Genomic DNA, 24,049 nt, shown 5'->3' on the forward strand with positions numbered 1-24,049 from the left:
GCTTTCAGTCTTAAAGATCTCCTTGTCTAGCCGGTAGTGACACACTTCAAGGATGCAAATCACTTCTGTGTCAGTGGTATTTGCATATTTTGGGCAGTTTTACTGCACTGTGGTTTGTGCAACACTGAGAAACTTTAAAGATAGAAGGGAAGCATAGCTGGGTAGCAGTCAGATGCATTTCTTGATCTGAACTCCTGGTGCTGAAAACTGAACTGTAAAAGTTTCATTTCAATGGTGTTAAGACTGGCTGGTGCTTAATGCTGTTTGTAGGATTGCAGGAAGCTTGTGAATAGCTAGTAGGCTTGAAAACCTGCACACCTGGCCACAGAGGCAGTGTAGCCTCCTGCAGTAAGCGTGCTCAGAAGCCACAACTTGTGCTTAAGCCCTTGCCCAGGTTTTCCAAGTTCTTTGAGGTTTTCATAGAGTGAATGTGTGCAGGAGGTCTGTGCTGGTTTAGGAAATACCTGTGCATGTTCTGCTGTGACATGGGCCGGCCTATGGTGACATATTCTGTCTGCTCTCTCCACACACTTGGCTTCAAGTTACTAACAGCCTTTCTTATTTAAAAGGTGCAGCGGATGGTGTTCTGTTGGCTGGTTGTACTGAGGCTCTCTGAGCCTGTTCACCCGTACCACAGCTGATTCATGCCAAACTCGCCAGGGCTCTTGATTGAGTGTGGCTGCTTATGGCTGCCTTGTCTTGTGTAACACGTCAAGGTCCAGTGAGCAGGGTCGGTAGGCTGCCAGTGGAGTGTCTCTTGCTGGGAAGCACTGACTGCAGTTCTTGGCTCTTTCGATTGATCCTTTGGTTGCTGTTTTCCTGTGTCTCTAAGTGGTGAAGATAAGAGCTAGGGTTTTTGTAGAGCTGCAATCATAAATGCAGGCAGGAAATAGTTCAGCACTATCTGCTGAAGGAGGAACTTTGCGTGTTCTGTCATGGAACAACTCCAGTCTCTGCACGGTTTCTGCATGTTCCAGTATCTAAAATGTAAAGATAAGAGTTCCTTTTTCCTCTTACAGGTGAGATTTATGGATAAATTTCTTAGCTGGCTTTATGGTGAAGTGTCATTGATAAAAGAAGCAAGTTAATTTTCTTAGTAAGGAGTTTCTGCTTAGGTGGTCTAATTTTTCTAGTATTGATAAATACTTTCAGAAAGCAGGGTGATTAACAACACATCTGAATTGTTACTTGATAGTCTTTTAGGTACCAGAGCATGAAGATCTGGGCCACTGTTCTCAAGATACTGAAAATTACTAAGTTCAGGTGTTGTGATTCCAGCTCATGTGCTCCTTAGAGTGCAGTTGTGCTTAACTGTGTGTGTTGAGGTTGTATTTCTTGCCTTGAGAGGCAGCAGATGTTTGTTGTTCACCTTGTGAGGCTGCACTGTTCTCTGCAGCACTTGCTAACAGCAAGTGGAACAGGGATGGGAAGGGGGACAGCTGGTTTGGCCTAATTATAGGGAAACTTAGGTTTAGTTGTAGGTTTGGGTTTTTGAAGTGTAGTCTTCCTCCAGAGTTTTGAGTTGTCTTCTGTTTTGCTCTTGGGTTCAGCTTGTCTAGTGTCTTGTTCCCAGGCACACTCAGAGAGCCAGCAGGTCAAGTCTCCCTCTCTGTTAAGGGGCTGAACACTCAAAATGACAGTGGGACATCATGGGATGGAGTTTGGCTTACCACCTACCACAGTCAGACTGATAGCTTTTTAAAGCTTCAGAAGCAATTATTCCATGCCATTGCTCTTTGTGCTCTATTGCTCTGACATACATGCCTAACAGGAACTAATGACTGTTCTGATAACTAATGCACAGAGGATATACATTGTATATATGAAACGTAAAAGAACTGTCAAATAATGAAACGTGAAGGAACTGTCAAATAATGTAATGTTTTGAAGCTTCTTGCACCTAATGTGGAAGAACCAAAACCTAAGGCAAATTTGGTCATCTGGCAGGAGCTGCTGAACTAAACCACAAAACAGTTCTCAGATTCCTGAGCATTGTCTGATTACATCCTGGACTTGGGAGCTGCAAGATCATTTGCTTGCCAGAAGCCATCTCTAACTTTAAATGCTATCGTGCTTTTCTCAGTGTTCAGTGCGCTACATGTTGTAACGAGGATGGCTACTACTTCAGTCTGGCTAGATAGACAAAGGACAGAACAGCCTAGAATGTAACTTCCTGATGGAAGAAGTAGCAATCTGGTACTGTGAGGCTTCTAGTGATTGTGTAAATTTATACCGTGTTCAAATTTCCCTTAAGTCATGCTCATACTTCAAGATTGCTGCAGAAGTGAGCAAAGAGAGAGATTGAGCTGGAGTCCTTAAGACAATAAATTGAAGGGTGGTTTTAGTTTGGATGGAGGTACTCAACTTCCAAATGCATTCTTGACTAATTCCTGAAATTGTGTGTGTGTGTACATATCTAAGCACCTGCAGAATTTGGGTGTAGCAATGCTTTTGTGCAAAATTTACCAGCTCATTCAAAACACCTAAACCAGTTATATCTAGGAGTTTCCTTCTGCACTGCCATAGTATATGAACTCTCTCCCTTAACTTTGAACAGGGAGCACTTCTAAAGCTGTCTCTCAGATGGAATAGTCTGGGAGGAGAGACTGTGCTTCCCAGAGACACATGTCCTGTCAGACAGCAGTTTTGGAGAGTGTGCTATATTTCAGTTAGATATGATCCTGGCTCTTGGGAAACATGGTACTTAATTTTACAGATTACTAATATTTGTACTGCAGATTGCCACATGCTTGGCTTCCTGACCTGGACAAACCACAAATTATGTGGATCTCTCCTGTCCTCAACTTAATTAGTTGAATGTTAATAAACCTCAGATCCTGCAGCTGTAGACCTCAGCTCCCCAGCTCCCTGCGCTGCTGTGGCACAGTTGTGTGGGACCACCTGGCACATGGTCGTGGGCTGTAACTGGAGTTGCAAGCTGTGCAGCACCGTGTGGTGGGGAACAGTGAACTGCTGTAAGGTGAGGGTGGGAGGAAAAGGGCTTTGGTGCTCTGGCATGCTTCTGTAGCCCTGCTTTTTCTGTTCCCTGCTCGGAGCTCTGCTGTTGTCCCTTGGCTCTGTTGCTGTAACACTTTGCAGTGGGGAGCGTCACCACAGTTTGACAGAGTTAATATCCTCAGTTCTGCTGCCCATCTAATAAGGTGCTTCTATATTCAGAGTTTCCTTTGATCTCACAGGTGTCAATCATGGTCTTCTGTCCATGGATCTCATACATGCTTGCTGTGTTAACTTGCACAGAAGACCCTATGTTTAATGTTGCTTAAATGCCTGGTTTTCATGCCTTGCTTCTTGATAACTGAGCAAGCTGTATGCAGCTTTTCTAAGCACTCAGAGTAATGACTCCTTGGTATGAAGCCTGCCAGGGTAGGCAGATCATACTGAAATCAGTAGGCTGTCCTGGCATAGATTATGTCCAAGTTGTAGCCTGCTGTGTGTAAGGTGACTCAGTTCTGTTGTTACAGCCTTTCCCCAAGGATAAGGCATCCCTGTTATGGGGAGTAGGAGGCCCAGCTTGCACAAAGCTCTACAGCAGTTGAGTCAGATCTTTTGTCAATTAATGTAATTAACAGTATAGCTGTAGAAATACCTCCTCTAACTGTCCTCATGGTTGTCTGTTAGTGGCTAGAGGAGGGAACAATCCTGAGGTACCCAGGGGAAGTGGCACTTCACAAATTCTTCCAGGTGTCCTGCAGCATAAGCTGCTGACATAGCAGACTCCTGGAAATTTACTAACAGATGATGCAAGCTGCTCAAAGCTTGCAGTTAAATAACTGTGCAAGTGCTCTGCTGCTCTCTCTCAGAGCCTACTCCTATCAGTGTTCCCAAGGTTAGATAACTGGCCATGCATCTCTTTACAAAACGGTATCCAAAATAACTTGTTACTGTTTTGTTTCCTCAGCTGTACTGTGCATCTTGGTTACAGCTAGAAAAACAGAACTGAATCTATTCCTGAAAGGGGGTTGAACTTTTATTCCTATCACTGCTTTAATGCAATGTAGTTTTCAGTCTCAGGACTGGCTTGTTGGTATGAAGCTTGTCTGCTCTCATCGGATAGGCATCCTATGTCTTCTAGATGTCTGAGACAGTAATAGCAACAGCAGCTTTACATCCCTGTCTGAAGATTGGATTCATTCTTGGCCTGATGACTGTGCTAAGGATGCTAGCCCTAGCACGTGGGGAGTGGTCAGTTGTGCAGGAATGGCTGTCCTAGCTGCTCTTCGCTTCCTTTCCTGGAAGGAGGGAGGATAACCCTTGTGCAGTTGGCTGCCTTCAGCCAGGTGCTCAAATGCCCACTGAAGCAAATGGAGCAGCAGCCCTGCAGGTTGCTGCAAGACAGCAGACATTTGGGCCCTGCTCGTTTCTTGGAACTTACCAGCCCCTCTGACAGGGTTAATGTGCAGTTGAAGCTGGAGTAAGCAGGAGAGCTTCCAGCCCTTAACCAGGTTTGTGTGATTGGAAGACAACAGAAATCAGACACTTGAAAATTAAAGGCACTTACTTGGTGTTGTCCCACCTCTTCACTTGCCTTGGGACCATTAATTTATCTTCAGAAGCACTTTGGGTTGGTTTTGGCCTTTGAGAGGCTGTTAGGATAAAGGCAGTTTTTCTCTTGCTGTCATATAGTGACAGAATTGAGAATGTAGTTGTTTTTTTAGGTATAGTGAGGAGAAAATTAATTTCTGCAGCGTGTGCTTTAGGTCTCCATTAACCTGTGCTGTAATGGGAGCATGTTGTTTCAGCACTCCCTTTGTTGGTTTTTTTTTTCAGTTTCTTGACAACACTTCTCCCTGCTCTATCATTCTCTTGCTGACAGAAAGTTCACAAGTGTTTCTCCTGCCTGGCTGCCTGCAGCTGTACAGAGGAGACCTGTGGCAGAGTCATCCTGTTCCACTGATTTTCATCAAAACCCTGGCTGAGGCTTTGGAGTAGCTTTCTTGAGGAATGGACCTTTGGTGTTCAGTTGTTTACTATGATTATGAAGTATCTTCAGTCATTATCTGGTACATCTATCTGAACTTTTCTGGTGTGGCCTAGATCCAGGAATCCTGACTGGCTGTCTCTTCCTCTGGAATTGTAGCTCTGGTACATACCTAAATGGTTTCTTGGAAGTGTTTTCTAGGAGAATGTAGAAGGGCTTGGATTGGTTTGTTTCCCAGCCTGGTATCACAGACATCGAGTGACCCCAAGCCACTCAAGTGCACTGTCCCCTTTGCTGGGACCACTGTAGTATGCGCTGAGGGTCTGTGCTTGGATACAGTTCTGTGGTTCAGACTGAAGTGGCAAGGGCAGAGCAGTGTTCCCCCTCTGAGAGGCAACCACTGTTTCCTGGTGTATGTTGCCATCCTCTAACTGGTGAAGGGTTGGTCTTTCTGTCAAATCAACCCCTTCCTAGAGCAGATGCAGCTGGAGACCTGCTGCTGCATAAGCTCTCCTTGACCCCAAACTTACTGTGCCCCACAAATTAAATGCTGCTCTAGGTTTGTGTACCTGGTCACGATTTGGTTGTTTTTATCTGGTGGTTCTTGTTCTGCTAGGCCACTGAAGGTTGAAAGCACTTACCTGACTAACCCCTGAGTAGCTGATACGGTGTTGTCTGTACTGGGTAGCCAGTGTAGCTATGTTCTCAGCAGTCCCTTTGAGCTAAACACAGCAAAGGCTGAGTTGGTGACTGCCTTGGAAAGCACTGCATCGGAAGATGGGCATTTGGAAGGCTAAGCTGCTGTTACTGTGAATTTCATCCTACAGCTGGTCTTGGTGTTGGACAACTGGCATGACAAGGAGTGGCTGCTTGAATGCAGTAATTCATTCCAAGCCTAAAATTGTCCCCTGGCCAAGTGTGGGGACATGGCCAAATGGAGAAATAACTCCAGCACTTTATAACAAAGTGTCTGGTTTGACTGGGATTTTTAGAGAAATGTAGAGGTGGGATTTTTCACTGAGCTGATGACAGCATACTTGCCTTGGCGTAGGTGTGGGACTGAGGTCAGGCCACCTCCAAATGCTGCTGCAAGGTCAGCTCCTTGCTCCGAAGAGCTGTTCAGGAAGTCCGAGCTGGTTCTCTCCAAAACAGTTTCATTCTTGGTTGCGTGAGGTAGTGTCTGCAAGGAGCAGTTTCTTTAGCTTGTTCGCTCCATCCTGCCCTTGCAGGAAGAACTTCTTGGTCAATATGCTTTAGAGTTATCTTTACCTCTGTCCTGTAGCAGCTGCTTGAAAGCTCGGACTTTGGGCCGGAGGTATGGGGAAAGGGGAGATGGGTACAGGCATGGTTAGCAACAGCCCCAGTGTGCTGAGACCTCTGATCATGTTCTCTGAAGGACTGGGAGCACAGCTGTTCAGGTCAGGTTGTGATTGTGGAGACCCCTAGCAAAATGCCCCATAATTTCCTTTCTGGAACTTTAAGCTTGGTATGCTTCTGATACAAGAAGCAAAGCCGTTCCCACGGTAGCTGTTATGTTAGTTTTGGTACTGGACTGATGTCTTCTGTCAAAGAGTCCAGCAGATTCTATGTTTTTTTCATGGCACCACTTTAGTTACTGCTTAGGTTACTCTGTAACTGACAAAAGGCTTCTGTACTTGTTTGGAGCAGGGGCTTTGCAATCAAAAAACCCCCACTGATCTTTGTACTGCCTGCTATGAGTGCAGACACTTGGGAGGAGCCCTGTGAAACTGTTGTATGTGCTAGGAGGGAAAGCTGAAGATGACAGCTTTGTGGGATAGGCTGCTTCTAAGGCTGTTCTCCACTGCTAAACAGGCCACTATGGCAAGCTTGCTCATTACGTGTTTACAACTCTTTGGACTAAAGAATAGCTGAGGTAGTCTGTCCTGCAGCAGCCTCTCCTGGAAGCCCATCAGCTCTAGGAGATCAAGTGAGCACTGTTTTTCAGGAAGGTCAGGTAGGTCTTGCTGTGCTTCAGCAAGAAGTGGCTTCTTCCAAAAACACCTGGTTAACTCTCTCTTGTTGGAATAAATTCAAAACAGTCTGACTCAAGATCATTCTCATCACCTTCCTCAAGCCACTCTAAATCAGTGGTTGTTACCTCCTTCCCCTCCTGTTAGACTAACCTCTTCCATTTGTGTTATGCAACAGATCAGGAAAAGCAAAAGTGCCAGTGCTGAAAGCTCTGCTTCACCTTGTTGGTATTTAGTGTTTTACAGGTGGAGTCCTGGGAAGAAGCTTTTTGGAATATCCTGCAGAACAACCCTAGGATTTCTGAGTTTGATTTGGATGGTGTTTATTTTGTAGCTCGAGTTATACGACTGGTGGGTTGAAAGATGCAGAGGGAGACTAGATCACTCATTTGGAAACAGGAATAAATATAAGCAGGATGGGAAATTAAGCCAGGAAGTCTTGTGTCACATAGCTTTCAAGGCAGGAAGACAAAAGTAGTCTGTTGTGCAGCTGAGCAGGTTCCTGAAAGCAGCAGGGGATGTTCCAGTGATATTTAATACTTTTGCTGGAGTCTGGGTTTTACTGTTAACCCTACTGGGGTCAAATACTGCATTCAAGACTGTGGTAAGAAAGGAGTAGGTCTTAAGGGTGCCATGGCAGACAAAATGGCATGAGAACAAGCATAAGTAAGACAGTGCCTTTTAGGTTTGTTGCCTAGAAACTAAATGGATGTGGTAGGGCTCTTCACTAGCCTCTCCCTTCTGTCCCTTTTCTAGTTAATAGTCTTCGATCCTCAGAGTACCCTTAAGGCAGGTTCTGCAAGCTGGAGGACCAGATGAGTGTGGGTGAACAGGTACTGCATGCATGAAGGCAGTCCTCCTGCTACCTGTATTTGTGGCTGAAAAGTGGTGGTCTGGGCTCTTTACTCGAAAGATTACAGGGATGCTGTGGGACACTGAACCAGAAGCTTGGTGTTTTGGAGTCTCCAGTGAAACCAAACTGAGCTGTAAAGATGAAGGCTTGTTGGCTTGAAGCTATTTAGGTCACAGATGTTAGAGCCTCAGATGCATTTGGAGAAGACTCTCAGTTCATGCTTGGGATTTGTTGTGCTCCTTCCTTGGAGAGCTGCAGCCTGCACAGTGGCTCCTTTGTCAAATGGCCTGCTTGATTCCTGAAACAAAGTATTCCAGAAAGTGCTGGGTTTACTCTGGGTACCCCTCCCTTGGGAGTATGGGAGAAGGGACCATCGTTCTAGAAGTGCTTGTGATATTTGAAATTCTTAAGAAATCAAAGCTGGGACTCTTGGCCTCTGGGAGAACAGTGTGAGCAGTGTCACTGGGGATGTATGCTACCATTTCTGTGTGTACCCCTGTGCTTAGCTAGTGAGAAAGAAGAAAGTCAGCTCAGCTTTGTAGTATACATAGGTTAGTTCACATGGCAGCATTCAGAAATCCAAGCACTGATAACAGCTACGCTTTCCAAAGTGTTCTAGTACCCTACCCAAAAGGATTAGAAGGTTGGAATATTTGCTTAATTGCCTGCTCTGACTCCAAGGGCTTACCTTGTCTCTTCAGATCAGATGAGCGGCTTGCAGCATTGCCTCTTCTGGTTGGTGCAACAGCTAACCACTGTCAAATTTAATGCTAATGGAGAGGGAGCGACCTGCTACAGCCTTTTCCGTGTTTGTTCATGTGATTACTTTTTTTAATCTTAAGATTAACTAATGCCATGTTAAATTGTGAATTAGAATATGGAATAGCTTTCTTTAACATGCAAAGCTTGTCCTGTGCCTTAGTGAACAGAAGTTTCCCAGCAATTTTAACTTTGATTTTTCAGTATTAGCATAATGTTGCCACATCTTGGTTTGTACATACTAAGGGAGGAAATAGCTTCAATTGAATCCAACTATTAAAACCGCCTGATGGTTGCAGCTTTGAAGATGTAAATCTTGAGTGCTGGCTGCCTGACAGCAGATGTCCAGGTGGAAAGACAGTCTTGGCTAAGGGTTAGACTTTTTCACAGGCTGGGTAAGCACAGAGTGTATGTTCAGCCTGATGTCTTCCCCATCTCCCTTGCACAGAGACTGTGTTGTGTTGTCTCCCCATCTGCTGACACATGTGCTTTCTCTGGCCCTGTGGGTGCTGGGTGTGGTTTGTTTTTAGCTTATGAAGAATTTCTAGTCATTTGGGTGTGGGGAGTTTTTCATAATGGTCTGGCGAAAACACCTCTGCTGCTCTTGGTGGCACTGCTGAATGCTTGCCCTTGCCTAAAACAGCTGGAATCTTGTCCTGTGAGCAAGTGAGAATAGCAGATGCCAGCAAGTCCATATCTGTATCAGATAAAACTTGGGATACAGTAACCAAAAACTGTGGTGAAAATCTTGATGCTGAATAAAGTGATGGGTTTTTTTGGCAGTAACGGAGGCAATTTCTAGATCTTCTAGGTAGGCTTTAGAATTGCTGGCTGCTTCTGTTCTTGGGCATAAAGCAGTCCCCTAGGAGCCCTGTTCATGCTAGTGGGAACTCGGCTATTGCTGACACAAGTGCAGGCCCATTCCTGTTATCGCAGTCTGTGTTGACAAGTTGCTGGCTGCCATCAGCATTTTCAGCACCCTCTTGGCCAGCTCTTCTGTGAACAGTGTTTAAATGGTACACTTAAAATAATGGTAACCCGTCCACACTGCTTCCATGACTGTCTGTTGGTGGGACCATGCCAATATTGCCTCGGCAGCTGTGCAGTTTTTGCAAAACCTTTGTGCCATTCCCTGAGCACCACGGACCAAACTAGTGTCGTTTGGCTTGGTTGCCCAAAAGCTTTAGGTGTGGTTCTGCTATACTGGAGCTCTTTGTGTTCCTGCAAGTGTGAAAAGGTCCTGGACAAAAAGTGAGATGGGTTACTGGTGGGTCTGGAGGATGGCTGCTGAGCTGAAAGGGACGGGGTGGGGTATGTGGGGAAGTGCTACAGAGTAACTGCTGCTTGTACCACCCTGGACAGACTAATTCCCCTTTCTGAGAGAGCAGGCAGTTGGGTTGGTGTGCTTACTTTGTGCTCAAGGTGCAGCTTACTGCCTGCACTCTGAAAGCTTGCAGTGTGTCTCCTTTTGACATGTGAGCATATGCTCAGGAATGACTTGGTTTTGTGCTTTAGTGGTCAGCATATCCTAAAATAGTAAGTTTGAGCTGTGAGCTTTGATATAGACAAGAACAGACTTGGGTTTACCAAGCAGTGCTGCATGGTTTCTAGCCATATGTTTTTTGATTGGGTGTGACTTTGAGGAGGTGTGTTAAGATTCCCTGGACTTCTGCAGTGGCGGAGAAGCAAGATAAAAGCATTGGCATCTGCCACCGTGAGTGATGTAGCATTGCATAAAGTGAAGTGATGGCAAATGGAAAGGATGTTTCATGCAGTGTATAATTAGCTGGTGGAACTTATTTCTGCCGGATAAAAAAACCTGCTAGCTTGGAGAAAAACTACTAAGACCTGTCTAATTAAACTAGCTTTCCTAAACACTTTGAAGATTAACACTAATACCCTCAGTGCACTTAGAAGTGGCTATAGCAGTGGATAAATGGAGGATTCTCAGTCATTCCTTGTATTAGTGTCTCCTCTAAACACCTAACCCCTGGTCCATGCAGTTTGCCACTTTGCAGAGCAGTGGCAGGTTAACATCCCCTGGTGGCAAAGGGAGAGGGGAGGCAGCTTGCAACCTAGTGGCACTAGCTAATTCATGTCTGGTTCACATTTATGCCCCGAATTAATTTGTGTGCTGCTATAACCTGAAGCAAAGCTTGCAGAAAAAGTGGCATTAAACAGGGAGAGGAGCATAAAGACTGGTCACTATTGTGTGATGGTAATACTGTGTCAGCCAGTTCAGATCAGTGCTCCCTTCACTGCATCTCTGCATGTTATCCATGGTCTTGGATGTCCTGCATAGTTCTTGCTCTTCGCAAGGCCTTTCTAATACAACCAGTCACGGCTGCAGAGCCAAAACTGCCCTGGACAAAAAGCTGCAGTGTGCAGCAGCAGTAACAGGCTCCCCAGCCCTTTACTGAAGGAGTCATTATTTTGAAACTGCCACAGTATGTATTGAAAAGCAAGGAGGAATGGGGCCTGTGATAAGTGCTATTCCTGAAAAATCCTCTCTGGAATGCAAATATCTAGATACCTTTTGTTGCTTTTTCTCATTACTGTTCTGCTAGCAGGTCTTGTCTCTCTGATCTCCTGGCTGATGGTGTTAGAGCTACCCTGTGCATTGTGTGTCTGTGCTGCTGCACAAGGCCAGCAGACAATCTCTTGTGGTGGGACTTTGTGGTGGAGCTTTATTTGCCGCACCTGGGTGAGACTGCTGCAGGCACAGCTCTCCGGATTGAGAGGATGAAGTAGGTGATGCTTTCAGCATTAGCAGAAGGGGTTGTTGCTCTCCTGTTGTACTAGCATCTTTCAGTGCAGTTTGTCTCACTTCCTGATGAGCTTTTGGCTGATACGTGGTCACTAAGCTGTGGTTCATATACTACTGAAGTGGACCTCATATCTCCTGGAGCCCTGCAAGTGGTGGTGTCCTGAGCTGCCGACCAGCCCAGATGTGGTGGCTGTGCTGGAGGGAGAGGCTGTGCCCTGGGTGGGTTCTGTGAGGTGGCACATACTCCAGGCTGAGTCTTTCTCCTACCAGCTGTGTGATCTAGCACTGGCTGCAGGGAAGTCCACATGGCCTGCCCCAGTGGCAGGATCTGATAGAAATGTCTGCTGTCTAGAAATCCTCTGTGGCACAGATCGTTGAGAGTTCAGCCCCTTCCTGATGATTCTCTGGAGAGAACTAGCTGTTGTGTGGCCCAGATGTGTAGGCAGGGTATTGGCAGGGATGTTCCCAGCCTTCTCCAGGGGCAGGAAAAGCAGCAGCATAGGTTCCCTGTGACTGTTCTTATATGCACCGAAAGGCTTCAGGTTTCTCCCAGCCAGCCCCCTCCTCGCTCTGCCACAGCCAGGGACTCGCTTCCTCCCCCGTGCTTGCCATGACTCATGCCCAGGCAGAGCCAGCGTGGTGCTGTGTGAATGGAAGGATCCCAAAGTGAGGAGGGGGCTCAGGGGGAGCTGTCTGTGCAGCCGTGTAGTAAACAGGCTGTTGGGTGATGCAACAAGTCCTGCCAGGTCTGCCATCAGCCTGGTAAAGGGCTCCTTAGCACTGTTGATACCCCCACTTGGGTTTGCTTCCCTGCTATTTCTGCATCCCCTGGACAAAGGCACACTGGAAGAAATGGTGTATCTGAGTGTGGCTTTAAAGCCAAACTGGACTCCTGTCACTGAGAGCTTTCCACGCTTGTAAAAACCTGCCATAGGGTTAGTGTTACAGATTTGCTAATAAGTTAAGATTGACTTTATTTGATTGATTATTTGATTTTATAAAATTATTTTATAGAATAAATATAGAAGGATAAGAAATATATTTTAATGAAACTTATAGTTGCACAGTAAAAGCTGCTATGAGATCCTCTGTACATCCCGTACCAAGGCCAGAAGAATGGGCTAGAATCATTGTTAAAACTTAGGTAATAAATTTAGGGTTTGAAAGGTTTCTTTGTCTTTGACTAGTCTTCTGCATGTAGAAAGTGTATTGAAATGTCAGAATATAAGATTAATGGAAACTGGGGAGAGTCGACTGGAACAGCTTGTGGTTACCTGCCAAGAAACTGTGAAATTTAGTAAAAGGTAATTCCAGCAGGGGGAGATTGCGACCACAGACTCATATACCACGTACCCAAATTGTACCCCAGACCCATTTCTAGACCTTTCTAAGCTCTGCTGTGCGGGATCAGATATAGGAGGAGAATATGTTAATGATTTACGGAAAATATTATGATTATGCATGAATACTTAATGAATATGTATGAATAAGTTCTATATATGGTGTCTGATTTTGAGACTTGGTGTGTGCTGATTGTGAGAAGACTCACTCACGCACCCAGCCATTAATAAAGTGTCTGCTTATCTACATCACATTGGTGTCGATAAGTTCTTCATTCCGAGATTTCGGTAACATTAAGATTACACTGGCACTTCTCTGATAGCCTCTGCTCACTGTTCTGTGCCACAGGGGTGCTGCATGGCCAGGGATTTGGCTGGAGGCTGGCTGCACGTCTTCATGGGGAAGAGGCATCTCTGTCTTTGAGCCTGCCTGTGTAGGCTTATGGAAGCAGACTTGTATGGTTTGGTGGCTTCTGCAGCCCTGGCTGTGCTGGTGTAGCCATGTCAACAGGGTCTGCTGGGGCCAAGGCAAGGTCTGGTAGCAGAAGGAATCAGTTTGGTGTCTCTGATGCTCAACCTGTGTAAGACAAGCTGGCAGGACAGTCCATGTGCTGCTGCCCAGTAGTGTGCTGGGGCATGCAGGGGACTCCTCTGTGATGGTTGAATTCCTGGAGCAGGAGCCTGGTCTCAGTGGAGACTGCAGAGTGTGGTTGATGGACAGTGATCCCAGTGCTTTGTGGGCTTGGGTTCTCTCTAGCTGTGCTGCTTCACATCCCTTGGTGTATTAAGCATTAGCCCTCATTAGCAAGGGTGTTGAGGGGATAAGCACAACCTGATTCCCAGTACAGAGCAAAGGCATGCTGAACTGGTATACCATTCCCTTCACTTCATGCCCTTTGTGGGAAAATGTGTGTGCCACCACTAAGCAGGCAATGAGCTAGCACGTGAAAGGCAAGGTGCCTTGTCCTTGGGGATCAGGGACCCCCACCCCATCAGAGCTGCGGTTATGCTTCTCCTGGGACCATGCTCGTGGCTTGTCTCTTCCCAGCGACTTCCTGAGACAGGATAGTTGGGTTTAGGGATCTTGGTTCTTGATAATGAATTAATATCTTGGGCAGGGAGAGGAAGGGAATGCTCTCTTAAGCTACTCCCCTGTGCTAGCTGGATTTGGAGGCCTGCCTGAGTCCCACAGGACAGATGGACAGCTTGCTGGATGTGTGTCTGGAGCAGGGTGGAGTTGCCTATTGCTGCTCCAACTTGCTTTAAAACCTGTGCTGAAAATTAGTTTGGGGGAGGGTGGGGAGAGATTATAATGTCTCTTCTAATACAAAGAGAAGCCCCAATAATAATTGCTGCAGATGGGTTTGGGAGTGTCTGTGGGTGTTCTCTGTAGCATCTGTAGCATCCTTACTGTAAGGCTTACTGCTGTTTAAGCAGAGCTGGGTTTAAGCAGGGCTGTAATGCAGAGGTGGTGGTACTTTTCCCTGGTGCTGCTGCTTGAGAGGAGCAAGTGGGGCATGCTCTGTCATCTGATTAAAAGCATAGCCTGGCTTGTGTATCAGCTCCCTGATCATAAGTAAAAAGCAGGTACAGCAAACAAAGCTGAGGGCTGTGGGGACTGGTGAAGTGCTAGCAATGTTCCTCTTGATTATCCAAGAGCTTCAGAAGGGTTTTACTGGGCCGGTCACTCTGTAAGTATTTATGGGCACGCTCAGCTTTCACAGAGATGGCGTACAGTTTGCATGGTAAGGTGGGTGAGATGCTCACTCAGGGGTGCTACTGGGTTTAGACTGCAGCTTGGTGGAGTGAGGACTGGGACCTGAGAGTCCACAGCCCATCCCTGAATCCCCAAATTAGTCAGTCAGCAACATACTTTCCTGTCGGGTGCCTGTTTTCCACTATGTACTATCAAGGTGAGATTTTTTCAAAGATCAATACTACTAAGATTTACAAAAGGAAAACACTGAGGGAGCAGGTGTTCTTAACATTTCCATAAACGGTCTCTTCAAATGAACGTAGTCACTTAACTTTGCTTTCCCTGAGTGTGGTTTTGTTTAGCCAGTGTAAGACTTCTTCTGAAATTTCTGCAGCACTCTGAAGACAGCCATGCTTTCAGAGCAAGAGATGCCATCCTCACATGGATTCTCTATCTTGTCTAGATAGAAATATTTTCCTGTTGACTAATAAAATTTGGGTAGGTTTCTCAGCTGTGTCTCTAACAGATGCAGGTGTCTTGACCTTCAATCTGCAGAATACTTAAAACAGCTTCTATACAAGCCAAATGTAGATTTGAGGAGGCCTCTGCTGTGGCCATGGCTGTAAAGGCTAGAAACATTTTGGTTTAGGAGAAAAATAAGGTCCGACGTGATTGCTGTGAACAACAAAATCAGTAAATACCTGTATTGTCTTCAGTAACGGTTGTCACTGGGGATCGGTTGTCACTGGGGATCGTTTTTACTTGGACTCTGCAAATAAACCATCCTGCAGTTCATCATAGTTTTAACCCTGAAGTGTTTTTGAAGCTGATGAAAATTAGAGGTCAGGCTGCTTGGAATGTGGCTGTTCCAGTTTGCTATTGAAAACTGCCTCTAAATGCAACTCCTTACATCTGTGAGACCCTGTGGCAAACAGGCCCAGAGACATGAAACCAAAATCTCCAAGGGAATAATGCAGCTGATGGTGGTTCTTATTTGCTGCAAGATTATTGGGTTGTTTCATTTAGAAGACAAATGAGTTGTCTCATAGGAGGGATTATTTTAGAGCATGTTGCTTTATGCATGAGGAAATGAGGTCATTTTTTCAGATCTTCCTATGCAGAGGGGGATACATGGAGCAGGAATGTGATAGCAGTCTGAGCCCTGCTCATGTGTTTGAGGGCAGTCTGACTTGCCTTCACAACTGAGTGTGGCTTGGAGCCTTTGAGACAATTTAACAAAATTGAGGATGGCTTGAACAGGTCCCTGAAGTCATTGGAATGATTAGAAATATCATCAGGCTGTACTGAATCAGCCATAGCAACAAAACAGCCAGACACTTCATGCTAGATGCACACTCAAGGGTGATTATGATATTTAAATCTAAAACCACATACCTTGGCTATCATCTTGGTGGTGCTGCAAGGTACTGAGCAGGTAAGCACAGCCTGGTATTGTTTGAACAGGGGCCTCTTAAGGCAATGCTGGATTTAGTATTACTTTGGCTCCTATGTTTAGTCTTTCAAGAAGCAAATGCCTGGTTCTCTTAAAGGGAGGAGCTGATCACAGCATGCCCAGCTGGTTTGGGGCTCAGCAGGACTCTCCAGCTTAAGGCTTTGGAAACACTGCTTTTCTGCCCAGGTCTAAATCGGTGGGTATTGCCCAAGCTGCTGAGAGCAGCAGCAGTGGAAGATGCTAATTTGGAAACACAGTGCTTTCTAAAAATAATTGTGCAAGAAAGACTATAAACAGACATGGCTGCCTCCAAAAATCAATCATCCACAGCACAGTTGTGAATTCTAACAGTTTGCCTTAGAAGATCCTATGAGCAGGAAAAGTAGTGCTGCAAAGCTGGAAATTTAAGCAAAACTTCCACACTTTTTTGTTCTTCCACACCTTTCTGGAGTGTGGCTGATGTTCACAAGCAAACTTAGCTGATGGTGCTGCAGAATAAGGTGTGTACTGGTTCCAGTGCCCATGTGAATTGTAGTTCCACAGTGTACCACAAGCTGATTTTTAAAATAATAGGCTGTGACCTGCAGCAACTTGAGCAATTTCATACTTTGTTGAGCTGTAGCCCTTTGGAGGGGGTAAGTCAGCAACTGGAACACTTAACTGGTGGGATTGACCTCTGAGCCATGAGGGCCTACTTGGGTGGTCCAGTAACACACTTCTCCTACAGAAATGTAGGGATGCTCCTGGCCTCCTCAGTATCATGCCTCTTCCCACAGATGCAAGAAACACTGCAGCTTAGTTCAGAGTTGTGTTGAGGGAGAAGGACAGACTGTTCTAGATGAGCTTGCACTGACTTTTGCTTTTGAAACTGATTTTAGGTAACGTGGGGTTTCTGGGTTTGCTGCACAGTCAAAGTCCCAGGTTTATGGTAGCAGAGGGCCTCGGTGGGGTTAACTTGCAGTTGCACTAATCAAAGCATCCCTGGTTATTCAAGGCTTCTAATATTTTTGTGTTTCTTTCGTTTGCAATGTTTTAGAGCCATAAACTTGTTTTTATAGTTCATGTAGTCAACCCTTTGACTACATGTACATAAACGGGGTGCTTTTTTTGTTGGTACTGTGTGATTGCCTTCTAGCAGAACCTGGGATGCTCTTCAGCTGAGCTGAATGGCATGAAAAGATCCTTAGCAACAATCAAGGGGATGCTGCAGTTTCCCCCTGTGTATCGAGTAGCACAAACAGTATTCATACTGTCTGTTGGTAGGTTTAAGGATGCATTTGGATCTAGCTTATTGACCCTGAACACCATCGATCTTCCCCAGGAAACTCTACTGCCTTTCTGTGCTGATACGCTGCCCTCCTCTTGTTTTGCCTGGCTGTGTTGTTGGATATTGGGTAGCAATTGATTTATTTTCCCCAATTACATTACAGCCCTGCGGGTGTAAACAGCAGCTGGGAAACTGGAGCTGTGCTCCTGGTAAACAAGCCAGCAAAACCACCACACCCCTGCCATTGGTTGGACTCCAACTGGGATGGTGTCTGAGGCTCCCTCCTGGGTGGCAGGGGACTATGCAGCTGGTGTGCTGGGGCTGGGCATGCTCCTGGGGCAAGAACAGAGGCCGTGTGGAGTGGCAAGACAGGGTATTTAACTGGAGCGCTGTGAAGACATGCTTTCTCCACAGCAAATCTCTTGCCTGTCCTGGGTAATAGCTGCTGTAGCCCTCTGTCTGGTACAGCAATGCAAGGCAGCATGAGTGTTCTGTGTTCTGGTGGTGTAGCCACAGCTTATGAGGGGGTACTTCTGTGCTTGCTCTGTTCAGGCTGCTTCTACGCTGCTCTGTTGGGATGAGCTGTGCAAGACTGGGCATAAGACTTGGCTCCGAAATTGCAATAGCTGTTTAAGACTGTGCTGTCTGGTCAGGCAGCCCTGGCAGAGTGGCTGTGTGGGCACTCCTCATCTGAGGGCTGCTCAGTGGCTTCCTTCCCTGCAGCTGGCAGGCAGAGCCCTGTGCAGCTTCACTTCAGAGGGCAGTAAGGTGTGCCTGAGCAGCCAAGGAGCTGGGCTGCTCTAGTGCATGTCTATGGTTGAACTCTCCTCAGTTCTCAGCGGTGGTGTCGCACAGGAGCAGGCATTGGTGGCAGATGAGCTATTTCAGCATGCACCCAAGAGGCTGTTCAGTTGTACAGTCAGGCAAGTTTTCTGTGGTGGGGCAAAGTTCCTGCAGCTGTGCTCACACGAGGAGTGCTTTACCCATCTGCCTGCAGTGCTCTGTCAGGTAGGTGTAGTTAATAAGGTTTCTACTGTGAGGGCAGAGTAGGTAAACATATGTAACAACGCAAGTTTTGACTTGACCAAATGTACGCTACACCTAGCGAGGCTTTTGGGGATGTCCAGCAGAGAACATGGGGAAAAAGGAGTGATCCTGCAGTGACTTGCTTCAGCACCTCTGAGCCACCTGCTGTGCTAGCAGTTTGTACATTTGCACAGTGAACCAGACCCTGTAAAGCACCATCCATAGGCAAAGGTCAGCTCTGGGGTACAGTTCAACATGTGCTTGCATGAGTGGCGTCAACTAATCTGTTACTTCTGAAAGAGGCATCCCAGTGGTGAGCTTGACTTGCCTGGAGATGCTAAACACTTCTGAGTTGGGGCTGCCTGAGCATCTGCAGCAGGTCTTGCTGCTGTCCTGAGTGTAGGGGCTTTACTCTGCATGGGGAAGGTGATGAAGCGGGACTGCCAGGTAGGAAATGAATGCCAGTGCTCTTCGTTGCCTGATACTGATGAACTTGCAATGCAGTTGCATGCTATTTACATGACCAAATAAGTATTGGCTGAAGGATGTGCGTAGCTGTGTTTTGGCATGTGAATTTGACAAGTTAAAGTACTTGCATCTGACCTTTTAGGGAATTATTGTAGGGGTTTTTTTAAGTGCATAAGTTCCTGTCCCTAGCTGGAGACACAGCAGCTGTGGGCTCAGACTACCCTAAGCAGTTTACGTGACATGTGCCAATGCTAGAGACTAATCAAGCTGAAAAATAACTCTGTCCCCAGACATAGTAACCTGTCCCAGTTATTTTTTTCCTGAGCTCCTGTCCAGATTCACACTGAAAGGCAGCTTGGTTGGCAACCTGTCACAGGCTCCTTAGTCCTCCTGTAGCAGTAGTGCTGTTACAGTACCTCTCAACATCTCTGGGCATATAGAAATGCTTTTGGAAACATAGATCTCCTCCTTCTTTGTTACCCTTCCCTTTTAGTTACTTCTTTGAAGTGGAACTTCAGCTGTTAATATGGTAGATACTGGGATGTGTAAGTATAGGCATGTGTCAATCCTGTCAATAAGGCACATGGTGTAGCTGTGCAACTTCACTGGGAGTATGGCTGGGCTCCCAGAGATGCTCAGGACTGGCTCTGACCCCACTGGGGACTGTGAGGCAGCTGGGACACACCTCCTGGGTGCCCTGTGAGTGTGGTCAGCCTCTGCTGCAGGCAGACACACACCTGTCTGGTGAGGAAAAGGATCTGCTGAGAGGCTCATGTCACCTAAAACATCCCTTCCCATACCTGTAATCAGTCTGGATTGGGTTCATTTGATACTTCTCAGTTAATTGTGCTCAAATTATGCAGGGAACAGAAGGCACTCTGGTGGGCTGAGCCAGAATTGGTTGTGTCCAATTGTCCTGAAAGATCAAAACACTTGTCAAGTGCCCTGCTGCGAGCTTCCCAGGGCATGCATGCAGTGCAGTTTGGGGGTGGAAGGTAATGTTGGGAAGCAGCAGGTACCCCTGCCATCATGGTCCCCAAATAGCCACAGGGCTCCTGACAGAGAGGACTGGTCTCTAACATGGTACTAAAATTGTTAATATGCTGGTAGCTACTTTGGGCATAGAAATGGTGAAGTTAATGGTCTATCTGTACTGTTTAATGAAAATGGTCTGTATCTGCATATATATCTATCACTCTGTCAGCAGGTTTGGGGGAGGTTATGTATGGGACTGGGCAGGACAGTGGGAGGTAGGACCTTGCAATTTGAGGTGCAAAACTTCACTGAGCTATGGGCTACTCCCAGGTCCATCCCAGAGGCCCTCATCCCATCGTAGGCCCATCTGCACAAGCCCAAAGCAGGGACAAACACACAACGGCAGGTGAGACCCCTGAGCACTGAACACTGTACAGGCCCTTCCTGGGGTTGTCCCAGCAGAGTCTCAGCCCCAGTGTCCAGGAGTGACACTCATCGTCATGAGCCATGGGGCGCAGCTCTTCAGGTCACCTTTTGGACTAAGGAGACTGCTGCCAAGTGCCAGGACACATGATGGGGTGCAGTTCAGGGGTTGCACAGGACTTAACGGGATATTTATTGGAGGAACCAAAGGTGGGACAAGAAAGGGGTTTTTGTTTATCTGGGGAGGAACAAGAGTGGGGAATACAGGAGTAAGGAAATAAAAGGGGTCAGTTGCCTGTAGGTGGGTGGCTGGTCAGTGCACTTGTGGGCCGTGCCCTGCCCAGCAGAGTCTGTTCTGTCTGCACAGCAACTGGAGTAGGACTTCTGCCTCAGGGGCTTGTACATCCAGGGGGCAGGAACTGGGCAGACTGAGTGCCTAAGCAGTTGCTGCAGGATCCACCTTGTACTTGCATTTTTGCTAATGGACTTCCGTCCTGTCAAGCCAGAGACAGGAGCAGGATGAGGCTGTTGCTGCTGTCTGTGTTTGTGTAGGTGCTCTTCTGTGATCTGTGTGGCCAGCCACGTATATACGCATACATGTAGTGGATGTGTGCTCTGTGTGCCTGCTGGGAAAACATCTCCAGCCTCACTACTGGTTGGGTCTGGGGACATGGAGCAGCAGCAGCCTTGCCACTCTTGGACTGTTGCATCCAGATGATGTATTTTCTTTTAATGCATAGCAGCTAGGTTTTTAAGGTACTTCACAGATGTTTGTTCCTGCCATCAGCATCTAACAAACTTTATGGCTTTCCGTTTTTATAGGAAAAAACACCACCCTGGTCCAGGCGCTGAAACTTGTCAACTGATGGGACAAAGAGCTGAGGCACTTGGCTGTACTAGGACATTAAAACATAGGGTTTAGCCAAAGAAAATTTCCCCAGTGTGGACACTTACACCTGCCAAACCCTGTAGCATTCTTGGGAGGCTTTTCTATACCTCTACTCCATTTCCAGCCTTTCACACATCATGGTATTCCTTTTGATTTCTTTTGCAAGCTAGCTCTGGCTCTGCCTTCTGCTTCCCCTTATGCTTTGGTTTGGGTTACCCAGTGTGAGCTGCTGGCTGTAGGCCGTTTCTGCATTTCTGCCTCCAGCTTCTACTTGGAGGCTCCTCTTGGATGTTGTGACTGACCTGCTTTTTCTTTCTGTTTTACTGTATCTCTCTTTCCCCGCAATCTGTCTTTTGTGTTCTCTATTCTTCCCGCCTCCATTACTGCAGGTTCATCATGCCTAGTGGCATATAAAAAGACTCCACCTCCTGTCCCACCTCGGACCACATCAAAGCCGTTCATCTCTGTCACTGTGCAGAGCAGCACTGAATCAGCACAGGACACCTACCTGGACAGCCAGGACCACAAGAGTGAGGTGACCAGCCAGTCGGGGCTCAGCAATTCTTCAGACAGCTTGGACAGCACCAGGACACCCAGTGTGACGAGGGGAAGTGTTGTGACTCCAGCGAGAGAGACTCCAGAGTTACCCCAGAAAAATGCAACTTTGAAAAGTGACAAAGGGACTCTAACTAGCGAAGAGCCTAAAGTGGAGAACATCCCCAAAAGAAAGCTGTCATCTATAGGAATACAAGTATGGAATAGTTTGTTCTTCTTTGTCCCAAGGAATGTCCTTAACCTATCCATTTAGCGTGTGCATTTTGTGTAACCAGGTGTGCTTCTGAACTCACTTAGAAAGCAAGAGAAGCTAACTGCCTTGTCAGACTAAATTCCTGTGTTCCCAGGGGTGAAATACAGCAGAAGCTTTCCATAACAGACCAGAAAGGACTAAGTTCTTTTAGTACAAAATTTAAACGTTTCATAAAGCAGTGGGACAATGTTAACTGGATGAGTCCCTCTAAAGAGGCCTTTTGCTGCTGGTATGCCTGTGATCTGTACTACATATTACTTCACATCCATCTTGTCCATCATGGTTCCTGGGACAACTCTCTTCCGAGAGGTGGGCCTTTCTACTTGACACCCATGTAGCATGGGCTGCTGCAGTGTGAAATGGTCCTGGGGCTGTAGGCAGGAGGGAGCAATTTCTTGCTGTTCGCTGTTCCCAGCAGGTTGCTACTTCTCTTGCTGGAAGCATTTAACTCTGTGGAAATCTATGGAAATGAGCTTTGATTATATAGTCAAATGAGAACCCACTGAGTAGAGTAAATCCATGCTTTATTTGGCAAAACTTAACTCATCTGCAGTTGCACACTCTTCTTGAGGACAGATTTCCCACTTACACATGGCTGACTGTCCCAAATGCTGGTTCACTGCTGCAGGCTGTTACCTGCAGATAGGGACATGAGTACTTGGGCAAGTCCAAATGCAGGATTTGGGCTTTAAGCCACTGTGTGTGCTGAGGAAGTTCTCCATTGACTTTACAGTAAGGCTAGCTGGCAATAAGTACATGTGAGAGTGAAGGCTTTTCTGCAGGGCTAGCAGAGTGAAACATGGTGAAAGGGCAGCAAGGCAAGAGAACTTGTACTGGAGAGGCTAACTGCCTGCCTTCCTCTCCTTTCTCTGAGCTGGTTCCGAAGCCACCTGCCCCACAGCCTGGATTTCCTTCCTAAAACCTTCTAACCCTCTTATCCAGAGCTGTGGAGGGGTGTCAGTCCCTGGGAGAGAGGAAGCTGAGCTTTGCTGTCAGTCTTAATCAGATCACTACCCTCTCCTGAATCTCTTGTCCTGTGCCCATGTTGGATGCCACACACACAGCTGTGCCCTGGGGACACGCAGCCCTTCTCCAGTGTGCCGCAACTGTACAAACGGCTGTGGATGGCAGAGCAGAGTGCTTTTAGAGCAGATGCCTGGCAAGATACAGTCCTGATGCTCAAGTGGAGGTGGACCTGAGCAGTAGTCTTGTGCCTCTCCTAAGACAACCCTCCAGTTGGCGTGTGGTGTCAGCATGCTGTATGTGTGTGTGCAGCACTTCTGGTCTACTGATGTGAATTCCAGCAGCAAGTTCTTGTGTCTGTTTTTGTCTGTATTTTTCTTGTTCAATAAGGTTGACTGTCTTCAGCCAGTGGCAAAAGAGGAGCCTCCTCCACCAGCCACCAAATTCCAGTCCATCGGGGTACAGGTAGAGGACGAGTGGCGGTAAGTGAAAGACGCAAGCTTTTGTAGTTTCCTTTCTTTCAAATTGTGCTTCCCCCACATCGCTTAGACCTTCTCCCCTTCTTTGTTCCAATGAGTGGTGTTGAATGGGGACGCATGGAGAGCTCTTCCTCCACAGCACATACCCGCTGCAAAAAGCACTTGTTCTGTAAACAGCAAAATCAATGGGAGTTTGAAATTAAAAAGTACAAGATGTAATTATAGTTGTGCGTCAGTCCTCTCGTCTGAACGGCCTATTGCAGTAAGCAGGCAACCTTATGATTTTGTCTGTCTGAATGTGTGGTGTGTGTTTGTGTGTGTGAGGAGGGGCGGGGCGGGCAGGGTGAGACTCATCTGCAGGCATAACGAACAAATGCATTTCACTGTTGGTGTGCAAGGCCAGCCAGGTTGAGTTCTGTTATTTAGTGTTTGCTTTTGATCTCTCTAGAAACAGCCACTCTCGCAGCATGTCCTCCAAACAGGACACAGACTCTGACACACAGGAACCTAATAACTCTAGCTGTAAATCATCTGAGAGAAGCCTCGCTGAGTGCCCCCAACACAACAACTCTGTTGGTGTTGATGCCACTACCAGGCAACCAGCCAAGCCCTCACAGATTAAGAGAAACCTCTCCTATGGAGAAAACAATGACCCAGCCCTGGAGCCTTCCTCTCTTCCTCCTCCTGATCCCTGGCTTGAGACATCCTCCACCTCGCCATCAGAACCCACGCAGCCAGGAGCCTGCCGGCGGGATGGGTACTGGTTTCTGAAGCTGCTGCAAGCAGAAACAGAGCGGTTAGAAGGCTGGTGCCGCCAGATGGACCAGGAGACCAAAGAGAACAATCTCTCTGAAGAAGGTAGGTGTTGTCAGACTCTGGACACTAGACTCCCTCTTGAGAAAGACTTATAACTTGAGTATTGAATCAGCTTTCTGCAGTTAAATTTCTGATAG

At 46.8% G+C, this 24,049-nt stretch overlaps 1 protein-coding gene across 4 annotated transcripts in view; it reads left to right on the forward strand.

Annotated features, from left to right (window-relative positions):
- DLGAP4 (DLG associated protein 4) overlaps window positions 1–24,049 on the forward strand; it is a 157,618-nt gene that overhangs the window by 127,000 nt on the left and 6,569 nt on the right. For all 4 annotated transcript variants that reach the window (XM_037401642.1, XM_037401638.1, XM_037401639.1 and 1 more), the window contains 3 exons: window positions 21,236–21,597; window positions 23,008–23,099; window positions 23,545–23,954. In XM_037401642.1, coding sequence (XP_037257539.1) covers window positions 21,236–21,597; window positions 23,008–23,099; window positions 23,545–23,954 — 864 coding nt within the window. The remainder of the gene's footprint in view (window positions 1–21,235; window positions 21,598–23,007; window positions 23,100–23,544; window positions 23,955–24,049) is intronic.

The sequence above is a fragment of the Falco rusticolus genome, chromosome 10, assembly GCF_015220075.1.
Source record: "Falco rusticolus isolate bFalRus1 chromosome 10, bFalRus1.pri, whole genome shotgun sequence".
Taxonomy (NCBI): Eukaryota; Metazoa; Chordata; class Aves; order Falconiformes; family Falconidae; genus Falco; species Falco rusticolus.